Source organism: Oncorhynchus clarkii, chromosome 11 (assembly GCF_045791955.1).
Source record: "Oncorhynchus clarkii lewisi isolate Uvic-CL-2024 chromosome 11, UVic_Ocla_1.0, whole genome shotgun sequence".
Classification (NCBI taxonomy): Eukaryota; Metazoa; Chordata; class Actinopteri; order Salmoniformes; family Salmonidae; genus Oncorhynchus; species Oncorhynchus clarkii.
In genome coordinates, this window is record NC_092157.1 from 799,182 (window position 1) to 813,185 (window position 14,004).

The following is a 14,004-nucleotide window of genomic DNA, read 5'->3' on the forward strand; positions in this document are numbered from 1 at the left end:
ATGACTACATGGAACTCTATTCCACATCAAGTAACTGACTCAAGCAGTAAAATTACATTTTAAAAAACAGATTAAAAAAACACCTTATGGAACGGCGAGGACTGTGAAGCAGCACAAAAATATCTGCAGAGAGACACACACACGATAGCATACCCGCTATACACACATGTACACATGGATTGTGTACTGTATATATGTGGTGGAGTAGGGGCCTGAGGGCACACGATCTGTGAATGTATTGTAATGTTTTAAAAATTGGAAAAACTGCCTTAATCTTGCTGGACCCCAGGAAGAGTAGCTTCTGCCTTGGCAGGAACTAATGGGGATCCATAATAAACCCCAGGAAAAGTAGCTGCTGCCTTGGCAGGAACTAATGGTGATCCATAATAAACCCCAGGAAGAGTAGCTGCTGCCTTGGCAATAACTAATGGTTATCTGTAATAAACCCCAGGAAGAGTAGCTGCTGCCTTGGCAAGAACTAATGAGGATCCATAATAAACCCCAGGAAGAGTAGCTGTGTGATCTGTGATGTTGTGGCTGGCCAGAATCTAGCAGGACACCAGGTGTGTGATGACACCCAAGTACTTTTGGGTGTCAGGGAAAATGTATGGAGTAAAAAGTACATTATTTTCTTTAGGAATGTAGTGAAGTAAAATGTGTCATATATAAAGATATAATAGATGTATTAAAAATGTGTTTAAAAAATGTTCACTTAATTTTATTTATTTTACTAGGCAAGTCAGTTAAGAACAAATTCTTATTTTCAATGACGCCCTTGTTAATGGGCAGAACGACAGATTTTGACCTTGTCAGCTCAGGGATTTGATCTTGCAACCTTTCGGTTACCAGTCCAACGCTCTAACCATTAGGCTACCTGCCACCCCAAGAACTTATGTTCGGTGGTGTAAGGAACTTATGTCTTAAATATAGAGAAAAAACATACCTGTAGGAGACAGGTTGGACTGTCTACTGTCTGTCTGTATAGAAACATATGGTTGGACTGTCTACTGTCTGTCTGTATAGAAACATATGGTTGGACTGTCTACTGTCTGTTTAGAAATATATGGTTGGACTGTCTACTGTCTGTCTGTTTAGAAACATATGGTTGGACTGTCTACTGTCTGTCTGTATAGAAACATATGGTTGGACTGTCTACTGTCTGTCTGTATAAAAACATATGGTTGGACTGTCTACTGTCTGTCTGTATAGAAACATATGGTTGGACTGTCTACTGTCTGTTTAGAAATATATGGTTGGACTGTCTACTGTCTGTCTGTCTGTCTGTATAGAAACATATGGTTGGACTGTCTACTGTCTGTCTGTATAAAAACATATGGTTGGACTGTCTACTGTCTGTCTGTATAGAAACATATGGTTGGACTGTCTACTGTCTGTTTAGAAATATATGGTTGGACTGTCTACTGTCTGTCTGTCTGTCTGTCTGTATAGAAACATATGGTTGGACTGTCTACTGTCTGTCTGTATAAAAACATATTGTTGGACTGTCTACTGTCTGTCTGTATAGAAACATATGGTTGGACTGTCTACTGTCTGTCTGTTTAGAAACATATGGTTGGACTGCCTACTGTCTGTCTGTTTAGAAACATATGGTTGGACTGTCTACTGTTTGTATAGAAACATATGGTTGGACTGTCTACTGTTTGTATAGAAACATATGGTTGGACTGTCTACTGTCTGTCTGTTTAGAAACATATGGTTGGACTGTCTACTGTCTGTTTAGAAACATATGGTTGGACTGTCTACTGTCTGTTTAGAAATATATGGTTGGACTGTCTACTGTCTGTCTGTCTGTCTGTCTGTATAGAAACATATGGTTGGACTGTCTACTGTCTGTCTGTATAAAAACATATGGTTGGACTGTCTACTGTCTGTCTGTATAGAAACATATGGTTGGACTGTCTACTGTCTGTTTAGAAATATATGGTTGGACTGTCTACTGTCTGTCTGTCTGTCTGTCTGTATAGAAACATATGGTTGGACTGTCTACTGTCTGTCTGTATAAAAACATATTGTTGGACTGTCTACTGTCTGTCTGTATAGGAACATATGGTTGGACTGTCTACTGTCTGTCTGTTTAGAAACATATGGTTGGACTGTCTACTGTCTGTCTGTTTAGAAACATATGGTTGGACTGTCTACTGTTTGTATAGAAACATATGGTTGGACTGTCTACTGTTTGTATAGAAACATATGGTTGGACTGTCTACTGTCTGTCTGTTTAGAAACATATGGTTGGACTGTCTACTGTCTGTTTAGAAACATATGGTTGGACTGTCTACTGTCTGTCTGTATAGAAACATATGGTTGGACTGTCTACTGTCTGTATAGAAACATATGGTTGGACTGTCTACTGTCTGTATAGAAACATATGGTTGGACTGTCTACTGTCTGTATAGAAACATATGGTTGGACTGTCTACTGTCTGTATAGAAACATATGGTTGGACTGTCTACTGTCTGTTTAGAAACATATGGTTGGACTGTCTACTGTCTGTATAGAAACATATGGTTGGACTGTCTACTGTCTGTATAGAAACATATGGTTGGACTGTCTACTGTCTGTTTAGAAACATATGGTTGGACTGTCTACTGTCTGTTTAGAAACATATGGTTGGACTGTCTACTGTCTGTATAGAAACATATGGTTGGACTGTCTACTGTCTGTATAGAAACATATGGTTGGACTGTCTACTGTCTGTTTAGAAACATATGGTTGGAATGTCTACTGTCTGTCTGTTTAGAAACATATGGTTGGACTGTCTACTGTCTGTCTGTTTAGAAACATATGGTTGGACTGTCTACTGTCTGTATAGAAACATATGGTTGGACTGTCTACTGTCTGTTTAGAAACATATGGTTGGACTGTCTACTGTCTGTCTGTATAAAAACATATGGTTGGACTGTCTACTGTCTGTCTGTATAGAAACATATGGTTGGACTGTCTACTGTCTGTTTAGAAATATATGGTTGGACTGTCTACTGTCTGTCTGTCTGTCTGTCTGTATAGAAACATATGGTTGGACTGTCTACTGTCTGTCTGTATAAAAACATATGGTTGGACTGTCTACTGTCTGTCTGTATAGAAACATATGGTTGGACTGTCTACTGTCTGTTTAGAAATATATGGTTGGACTGTCTACTGTCTGTCTGTCTGTCTGTATAGAAACATATGGTTGGACTGTCTACTGTCTGTCTGTATAAAAACATATTGTTGGACTGTCTACTGTCTGTCTGTATAGAAACATATGGTTGGACTGTCTACTGTCTGTCTGTTTAGAAACATATGGTTGGACTGTCTACTGTCTGTCTGTTTAGAAACATATGGTTGGACTGTCTACTGTTTGTATAGAAACATATGGTTGGACTGTCTACTGTTTGTATAGAAACATATGGTTGGACTGTCTACTGTCTGTCTGTTTAGAAACATATGGTTGGACTGTCTACTGTCTGTTTAGAAACATATGGTTGGACTGTCTACTGTCTGTCTGTATAGAAACATATGGCTGGACTGTCTACTGTCTGTATAGAAACATATGGTTGGACTGTCTACTGTCTGTATAGAAACATATGGTTGGACTGTCTACTGTCTGTTTAGAAACATATGGTTGGACTGTCTACTGTCTGTATAGAAACATATGGTTGGACTGTCTACTGTCTGTATAGAAACATATGGTTGGACTGTCTACTGTCTGTTTAGAAACATATGGTTGGACTGTCTACTGTCTGTTTAGAAACATATGGTTGGACTGTCTACTGTCTGTATAGAAACATATGGTTGGACTGTCTACTGTCTGTATAGAAACATATGGTTGGACTGTCTACTGTCTGTTTAGAAACATATGGTTGGAATGTCTACTGTCTGTCTGTTTAGAAACATATGGTTGGACTGTCTACTGTCTGTCTGTTTAGAAACATATGGTTGGACTGTCTACTGTCTGTATAGAAACATATGGTTGGACTGTCTACTGTCTGTTTTTAGAAACATATGGTTGGACTGTCTACTGTCTGTTTAGAAACATATGGTTGGACTGTCTACTGTCTGTATAGAAACATATGGTTGGACTGTCTACTGTCTGTTTAGAAACATATGGTTGGACTGTCTACTGTCTTTCTGTTTAGAAACATATGGTTGGACTGTCTACTGTCTTTCTGTTTAGAAACATATGGTTGGACTGTCTGTCTGTTTAGAAACATATGGTTGGACTGTCTACTGTCTGTCTGTCTGTATAGAAACATGGTTGGACTGTCTGCTGTCGGTCTGTATAGAAACATATGGTTGGACTGTCTACTGTCTGTCTGTATAGAAACATGGTTGGACCATCTGTCTGTATAGAAACATATGGTTGGACTGTCTACTGTCTGTATAGAAACATATGGTTGGACTGTCTACTGTCTGTATAGAAACATATAGTTGGACTGTCTGTCTGTTTAGAGACATATTTTTGGACTGTCTACTGTCTGTCTGTTTAGAAACATATGGTTGGACTGTCTACTGTCTGTCTGTTTAGAAACATATGGTTCAAATCAAATCAAATCAAATTTTATTTGTCACATACACATGGTTAGCAGATGTTAATGCGAGTGTAGCGAAATGCTTGTGCTTCTAGTTCCGACAATGCAGTAATAACCAACAAGTAATCTAACTAACAATTCCAAAACTACTGTCTTATACACAGTGTAAGGGGATAAATAATATGTACATAAGGATATATGAATGAGTGATGGTACAGAGCAGCATAGGCAAGATACAGTAGATGATATCGAGTACAGTATATACATATGAGATGAGTATGTAAACAAAGTGGCATAGTTTAAAGTGGCTAGTGATACATGTATTACATAAGGATGCAGTAGATGATATAGAGTACAGTATATACGTATGCATATGAGATGAATAATGTAGGGTAAGTAACATTATATAAGGTAGCGTTGTTTAAAGTGGCTAGTGATATATTTACATCATTTCCTATCAATTCCCATTATTAAAGTGGCTGGAGTGAGTCAGTGTCATTGTCAGTGTGTTGGCAGCAGCCACTCAATGTTAGTGGTGGCTGTTTAACAGTCTGATGGCCTTGAGATAGAAGCTGTTTTTCAGTCTCTCGGTCCCAGCTTTGATGCACCTGTACTGACCTCGCCTTCTGGATGATAGCGGGGTGAACAGGCAGTGGCTCCGGTGGTTGATGTCCTTGATGATCTTTATGGCCTTCCTGTAACATCGGGTGGTGTAGGTGTCCTGGAGAGCAGGTAGTTTGCCCCCTGTGAGGCGTTGTGCAGACCTCACTACCCTCTGGAGAGCCTTACGGTTGAGGGCGGAGCAGTTGCCGTACCAGGCGGTGATACAGCCCGAAAGGATGCTCTCGATTGTGCATCTGTAGAAGTTTGTGAGTGCTTTTGGTGACAAGCCAAATTTCTTCAGCCTCCTGAGGTTGAAAAGGCGCTGCTGCGCCTTCTTCACGATGCTGTCTGTGTGAGTGGACCAATTCAGTTTGTCTGTGATGTGTATGCCGAGGAACTTAACTTGCTACCCTCTCCACTACTGTTCCATCGATGTGGATCGGGGGGGTGTTCCCTCTGCCACACTCCGAGGGCCCTCACCTCCTCCCTGTAGGCCGTCTCGTCGTTGTTGGTAATCAAGCCTACCACTGTTGTGTCGTCCGCAAACTTGATGATTGAGTTGGAGGCGTGCGTGGCCACGCAGTCGTGGGTGAACAGGGAGTACAGGAGAGGGCTCAGAACGCACCCTTGTGGGGCCCCAGTGTTGAGGATCAGCGGGGAGGAGATGTTGTTGCCTACCCTCACCACCTGGGGGCGGCCCGTCAGGAAGTCCAGTACCCAGTTGCACAGGGCGGGGTCGAGACCCAGGGTCTCGAGCTTGATGACGAGCTTGGAGGGTACTATGGTGTTGAATGCCGAGCTGTAGTCAATGAACAGCATTCTCACATAGGTATTCCTTTTGTCCAGATGGGTTAGGGCAGTGTGCAGTGTGGTTGAGATTGCATCGTCTGTGGACCTATTTGGGCGGTAAGCAAATTGGAGTGGGTCTAGGGTGTCAGGTAGGGTGGAGGTGATATGATCCTTGACTAGTCTCTCAAAGCACTTCATGATGAAGGATGTGAGTGCTACGGGGCGGTAGTCGTTTAGCTCAGTTACCTTAGCTTTCTTGGGAACAGGAACAATGGTGGCCCTCTTGAAGCATGTGGGAACAGCAGACTGGTATAGGGATTGATTGAATATGTCCGTAAACACACCGGCCAGCTGGTCTGCGCATGCTCTGAGGGCGCGGCTGGGGATGCCGTCTGGGCCTGCAGCCTTGCGAGGGTTAACACGTTTAAATGTTTTACTCATCTCGGCTGCAGTGAAGGAGAGGCCGCATGTTTTCGTTGCAGGCCGTGTCAGTGGCACTGTATTTTCCTCAAAGCGGGCAAAAAAGTTATTTAGTCTGCCTAGGAGCAAGACATCCTGGTCCGTGACTGGGCTGGATTTCTTCCTGTAGTCCGTGATTGACTGTAGACCCTGCCACATGCCTCTTGTGTCTGAGCCGCTGAATTGAGATTCTACTTTGTCTCTGTACTGACGCTTAGCTTGTTTGATAGCCTTGCGGAGGGAATAGCTGCACTGTTTGTATTCGGTCATGTTACCAGACACCTTGCCCTGATTAAAAGCAGTGGTTCGCGCTTTCAGTTCCACACGAATGCTGCCATCAATCCACGGTTTCTGGTTAGGGAATGTTTTAATCGTTGCTATGGGAACGACATCTTCAACGCACGTTCTAATGAACTCGCACACCGAATCAGCGTATTCGTCAATATTGTTATCTGACGCAATACGAAACATGTCCCAGTCCACGTGATGGAAGCAGTCTTGGAGTGTGGAGTCAGCTTGGTCGGACCAGCGTTATACAGACCTCAGCGTGGGAGCCTCTTGTTGGTTGGACTGTCTACTGTGTCTGTATAGAAACATATGGTTGGACCGTCTACTAACCCTGTCTCCCTTCCTCCGCTCCCTCCCTCACTCTCTCCTCCTAATCCCAACCTATTTCCTTTTCAAAACATTTCTTCTGTGGTGTCACTCCGTTCAACAGTCCTGATGTTTCACCAGCCTCTCCTCCATGTTATCTGATGCATGGTTCCATCTAGTGGCAGTAGAGGGGAGTGCAGTTGCTTTGTGACTTGAACTGCAGTTCCTGTTTGTTTTTTTCACCTTTATTTAACTGCTACCTGGCCAAGATAAAGCAAAGCAGTGAGACAAAAAACAACAACACAGAGTTACACATGGAATAAACAAACATACAGTCAATAACACAATAGAAAAATCTATATACATTGTGTGCAAATGAGGTAAGATTAGGGAGGTAAGGCATTAAATAGGCCGTAGTGGCGGAATAATTACAATTTAGCAATTAAACACTGTAGTGATAGATATGCAGCAGATGAATGTGCAAGTAGAGATACTGGGGTGCAAAGGAGCAAAAAAATATATACAGTATGGGGATGAGGTAGGTAGATTGGGTGGACTATTTACAGATGGGCTATGTACAGGTGCAGTGATATGTGAGCTGCTCTGACAGCTAGTGATGGAGATATGAGTCTCCAGCTTCAGTGATCTTTGCAATTCGTTCCAGTCATTGGCAGCAGAGAACTGGAGGAAAGGTGGCCAAAGGAGGTGTTGGCTTTGGGGATGACCAGTGGGATATACCTGCTGGAGGTACGGGTGGGTGTTGCTACGGGTGGGTGTTGCTACGGGTGGGTGTTGTTATGGTGACCAGTGAGCTGAGATAAGGCGCGGCTTTACCTAGCAAAGACTAATAGATGACCTGGAGCCAGTGGGTCTGGCGACGGATATGTAGTGAGGGCCAGCCAACGAGAGCGTACAGGTCGCAGTGGTGGGTGGTATATGGGGCTTTGGTGACAAAACGGAAGGCACTGTGATAGACTGCATCCAATTTGTTGAGTAGAGTGTTGGAGGCTATTTTGTAAATGACATCGCCGAAGTTAAGGATCGGTAGGATGGTCAGTTTTACGAGGGTATGTTTGGCAGCATGAGTGAAGGATGCTTTGTTTCAAAATAGGAAGCCGATTCTAGATTTAATTTTGGATTGGAGATGTTTAATGTGAGTCTGGAAGGAGAGTTTACAGTCTAACCAGACACGTAGGTATTTGTAGTTGTCCACATATTCTAAGTCAGAACCGTCCAGAGTAGTGATGCTGGTCGGGTGGGTGGGTACGGACAGCAATCGGTTGAAGAGCATGCATTTAGTTTTACTAGCATTTAAGAGCAGTTGGAGGCCACAGAAGGAGAGTTGTATGGCATTAAAGCTTGTCTGGAGGTTAGTTAACACTGTGAATGTCTCTTGTTCTTCAAAGCTCTTGAGGAATGACCAGTGTGATAACACCAGTCTCTCCCCCTCCCTCTCTCTCTCTCCCGCTCTCTCTTTTCTTCTCTTTCTCTTCCTCTCTCTCCAGCCAAGTCCATCCTGAAGAAGGCTAAGTGTGAGCAGGGTGGGCGGGGCAACGTGACCTTTGACATGCTGACAGTGTTCCTGTTCCCGCGGTGCCAGGGCTACAGCAGCGTGCCCAGTAGGGGGGGCTGTTCTCTGGGCATGATGCAGCGCCACAGCGCCCTCCGCAGGTACACCCTGGATGAGTACGCTGTGGAGCAACACACCCTCCGCCGGGAGAAACTCCTCGACCGCCTCCGAGAGGAGAAACTGGATGCTCTCAAACAGAAGGTCAGACCTGGGAGATGTATGTATTGAGGCCTTGACTGAGTACAGGGAGACGAGATACACAGTTCCCCATGTCTGGGTTAGCTAATGCAGTGATGTCTGATTGTGAAAAGGTTTTAATAGCAAGTCTGATTCTTTCAAATGAGTTGGTGTTGAACACTTTGTTTAGTTGGGAGTTGATTATAACTTCCTGAGAACATGTATACGTGTATCACAATGATCCCCCGTCTCTCCCTCGTAGCTGACTAAGGGAGGCACGGTGGAGTCAGAGGAGGCTGACCGCCTCACCGTCGAAGACATCCCAGAGGACGAGATGGACATTAGCAGCTGTAACCTAGAGGACGGCTCCTTCCTCCACCCCTACCCCTCCAAGAGGAGACATGCCCTCCTGAAGGCTGCGGGGGTGAAGGTGGAGAAGGAGGAGAAGAGGCAGCTTCAGCAGCTCAGACTGTCCAGGGAGGACTGTGGGTGTGACTGCCAGGGTTTCTGTGAGCCAGAGACCTGCGCCTGCAGCCTGGCAGGCATCAAGTGTCAGGTAAGACACTTTGCTAATGAAAACTCACATATGAACATTTATTCAACTTCAATGTTAATAGTAAACTGACCTCTCATGTTTTTAAATACTTTATATTCATAACAATATGAGCAGTGGTTATTTGTCCACTGTACTACCATATTCTGAACCCTCAGGGACAAAGCAGAACCTGATTTTTAACGTTCTCTTCTCTCCCCAGATGGACCACTCGTCATTTCCCTGTGGCTGCACTAAGGATGGCTGCGGTAACCAGGAAGGTCGTAAAGAGTTCAACTCCAGCCGGGTTCAGACCCACTACATCCACACCATCATGAAGCTAGAGCTGGAGAAGAGACTGGAGGAGACGTCTGGACCAGAGGAAGAGGACCTGGAAGAGACCGCCCCATGTCACTACTACAACCCCTTGTCCAACCTCCCCTCCGTCCCAGACCGCTCCTCCTTCCACTTCATCTCAAAGCTGGCGGCGGTCAGGGAGAACAGCTGTAGTAGCGACATGACCGACTCCTCTGCCTCCTCTGGGGGGAGTGAATACTCAGAGGAAGGGGCGGAGTTAGTGGTGGGGTTAGGGCGGCGCTCCCGGGAGGATGGCCCTCTGCTGGATGATGTGGATGAGAACGGACTGAGCCGCATCCTCAGCTTCAGTGACATCGACGACTACAATGTAAACAACCGCGTTGTCAATGACAACCGCTGCTGCCCCGAGCAACGTCTACAGCAACAGCCGTGGATATTGACAGGGTTTATTACGGCAGACTTCCAAGAGGATAATAACAATCTGGAGGTGCACAGAGACAACCGGGCCATGGCCATAACACAGCTGTTAGATGATAACGCTAACCAAGGCAACGCTCTGTTCCACCACAGCGGCTGCAGTGTCTCCAACATGCCCTCTTCCTCAGTAGACTGCCCCAACACCCCCTCTTCCTCAGTAGACTGCCCCAACACCCCCTCTTCCTCAGTAGACTGCCCCAACACCCCCTCTTCCTCAGTAGATGGCACCGCTGCCAGCCTGTCCTCAGAGTCTGACTTGGAGTTCTTTGATGGTTTCTGTCTGGGTACTTCCTCCCTCTACAACTCCCTAAAGGAATACCAACACATGGACAGCTTCTTTCACTTCCAGTTGCCTAGTTACCCCAGCAGCCAATCACAGGCCAGTGACCCTGGGGCCTGTCTCCTGGAGTCTCTGATTGGTCTGTCAGAATCTGTCCCAGAACCCCTTGCAACGTTCAGACAATCAACCGGACCTGAACTGCCAACTGTGTTCTGGGCTATGCAGTGAATTAGTGGGGACGGTAGGTAAACTGCTGTTGGAAGAAGCTGTGATTTCTCGCTCCCCTGACTATTGTTAATGAGATTCCGTTCTTGCCTTCCAAATCTTAGCAAAAGCAGTTGGTAATTATTGCTGTATGAAATGGCAGCGAACATTTAATTTGGAAAAAAGAAAGTGAGACTAACATAAAAGTGAACGCTCGATTGTGTAATCTGAGTCATGTATCTGTGACCATACGCTGATGCCGTGTGCTGGAGCCAAGCCTGCCCCTCCACACTAACACAACACAGAGGGTAACTGGTGTTAGTTGCTGTTCTGTTTGGGGACATGGTCAGTAGGGAATCTTTAAACGTTGCTGAATGTCAACCTCAGGGACTTTTTCTAGCTTTAGGAAGCAGACCGTTGTGGCCATTGAAACACTGTGTTGCGTTTACAGACACACACAGACACACACAGACACACACAGACACACCCCCACTAGAATCACAACGTCCTCATAACCCCGTTTCCCATGACGTCTCTGTGCTCCGTCCCAGTTGACCGGAGTAAGGGGGGTGGTCAACCCCTGTGTTTCATCCTAAAGCTAGAGGCCCCCATAATGGTGCCCAAGGCTCTGGTATGGTACAGCAGTCCCTCCGTAAGCCCCTTGGTCAGCACTTCATCTGTGAAACTGATGATTGATGAACCATAACTTCCTGGTTCTCCATCTATGATTGACTTTTACTTGTAATTTGTTTTTTGTTTTTTATTTTATGATTTTCAATTTATTTTCAGATAAAAATGCCTGCTAAACGTAGGTTCAAGCAGCAGTTTGATATTTATAACCTGGAAATGCAATCTTACTTTAGGTATCAGTGACTTTGTCCCAAATGGCTCCCTATTCCCTATATATAGTGCACTACTTCAGACCAGAGCCCTATGGCTCCCTATTCCCTATATATAGTGCACTACTTCAGACCAGAGCCCTATGGCTCCCTATTCCCTATATATAGTGCACTACTTCAGACCAGAGCCCTATGGCTCCCTATTCCCTATATATAGTGCACTACTTCAGACCAGAGCCCTATGGCTCCCTATTCCCTATATATAGTGCACTACTTCAGACCAGAGCCCTATGGCTGCCTATTCCCTATATATAGTGCACTACTTCAGACCAGAGCCCTATTCCCTATATATAGTGCACTACTTCAGACCAGAGCCCTATTCCCTATATATAGTGCACTACTTCAGACCAGAGCCCTATGGCTGCCTATTCCCTATATATAGTGCACTACTTCAGACCAGAGCCCTATTCCCTATATATAGTGCACTACTTCAGACCAGAGCCCTATGGCTGCCTATTCCCTATATATAGTGCACTACTTCAGACCAGAGCCCTATTCCCTATATATAGTGCACTACTTCAGACCAGAGCCGTATAGAACCCTATTCCCTATATATGTGCACTACTTCAGACCAGAGCCCTATGGCTGCCTATTCCCTATATATAGTGCACTACTTCAGACCAGAGCCCTATAGAACCCTATTCCCTATATATAGTGCACTACTTCAGACCAGAGCCCTATGGCTCCCTATTCCCTATATATAGTGCACTACTTCAGACCTTAGCCCTATGGCTGCCTATTGACGGGAGCCCGGGGGCACTATTAGGAAATAGAGAGCCATTTGGGTGCATTCCCTTATCCATAATATCCCTGCTCTGCTCAGAGACATTGTTGAGATTTGGGAAAAATGGGATTATTTAAAAGCTAAATCCATTGTGAAATGACTTAACGGTCCAATGCAGCTGTTTTTATCTCATTTCTGGGTAATAATGAACTACCTTACTGGGATTGTTGTCAATTAAAATGGTCACAAAGAAGGACAAAATGCATTCTTAGCAAAGGGCAAGATTTTAGCTCTGGCTGTCTGGGAGTGGTCTGAGTGGGGACGGGAAAACAGAACATTAGCTGTTATTGGCAGAGAGGTTTGGAACTCTTTCTTATTGGTCTATTTACTGCATGGTGACTATGGAAGGACAAAACTCAATCTCAACAAAAGAGTCTTACATTTCAGCCGGTCTTTTCAAACCGTTCTTACACTTAAAGGGCACTATCATCATTCCACAGTGTTATTCCAACCTCCTAGTGTGGAAATATAGATAAAACACAGGAAATCGTTTTTGACTGGGCCTGTATCCTTTTAATATTTTTACATATTACATTTTGGTTAAATGATTTGTAATTATTTCAGATGTTATCTAATTTATGACGTTGGGCTATAAAAGAGCGAGGGATGTTGTTCTCACTCAGTGCCTGTGTTTTTGGCACATTTTCTACTAGCCCAGTCTGAAAATGTAATTTAACTTCCATCCCTGAGCACAGTGCTTCCATTTGAGCTGTGGAACTGAATACTGTGTAACCTACTTTCTAAATCAAACATTTGTACTATGGGTCTATTGATATTTCTGCCTATAATGTTACCATAGAGAATCACACTAATATTTTCTAACTCATTTATGTAGATTGAAAGAAAAAATATATAATCTGTATCACTGACAAATTAATTATTTTATTAAGAAAATACAAATTGCATAATTTTTTGGGAAATATTGAAATCTTTAATATATGACTTATAGAGATGCCGATTATGAATGCTATTGCTGTATAGCATTTTGAAGTATTTTTACCAGTTAGATTGTTTTGGACTATAAAATGACGCTAAAACTAAAATGAATTAGAAAATATCCATATTATTGTACTCTAAATGGTATGGTTGTGACCAAGATCACATTCTATTGTAAATGAAATGATCAAATATCAAGGTTTTGTGGAGAAAAACAAAATGCTATATTATGCAAAAAGCCTGAGGTACATATCCCATCCTACGCTGTTCTACAGCCAGCCTATAGCGAGCCTCCTATTGGAGAGGGGTATTCAACTCTTACCCTACCAGTTCCAGAGCCTGCTGGTTTACTGTTCTACAGGATAATTGCACACACCTCGTGTCCCAGGTCTAAATCAGTCCCTTATTTAGAGGGGAACAATGAAAAAAGGCAGTGGATCTGGCTTGGAGGTCCTGAGTTGAGTTTGATGGGTGTAGGAGTTGTGCATGATGCTCCCATTCATACTGTCTATATGTTTTCTGATTGTTCTATATGTTGAACAGTGAACATGTATTCTTCTGTTATCTGCCTTAATTTGCTGACTTTTATAAATCCACCTGATGGGGTTTTATATTGCCATCAACAGGACACCTGATGGGGTTTTATATTGCCACCAACAGGACACCTGATGGGGTTTTATATTGCCATCAACAGGACACCTGATGGGGTTTTATATTGCCACCAACAGGACACCTGATAGGGTTTTATATTGCCACCAACAGGACACCTGATAGGGTTTTATATTGCCACCAACAGGACACCTGATAGGGTTTTATATTGCCACCAACAGGACACCTGATGGGGTTTTAT

General features: G+C 43.9%; 1 protein-coding gene across 2 annotated transcripts in view; it reads left to right on the plus strand.

Moving 5' to 3' along the window:
* LOC139420574 (cysteine/serine-rich nuclear protein 1-like) overlaps positions 1 to 13,261 on the plus strand; it is a 55,850-nt gene extending 42,589 nt beyond the window's left edge. The window contains exons 3-5 of one of the 2 annotated variants that reach the window (XM_071170759.1): positions 8,483 to 8,748; positions 8,987 to 9,280; positions 9,480 to 13,261. In XM_071170759.1, coding sequence (XP_071026860.1) covers positions 8,483 to 8,748; positions 8,987 to 9,280; positions 9,480 to 10,559 — 1,640 coding nt within the window. In that variant the 3' untranslated portion in view covers positions 10,560 to 13,261. The remainder of the gene's footprint in view (positions 1 to 8,482; positions 8,749 to 8,986; positions 9,281 to 9,479) is intronic. The other variant, XM_071170758.1, reaches the window with a different exon arrangement.
* The last annotated feature ends 743 nt before the right edge of the window (positions 13,262 to 14,004 follow it).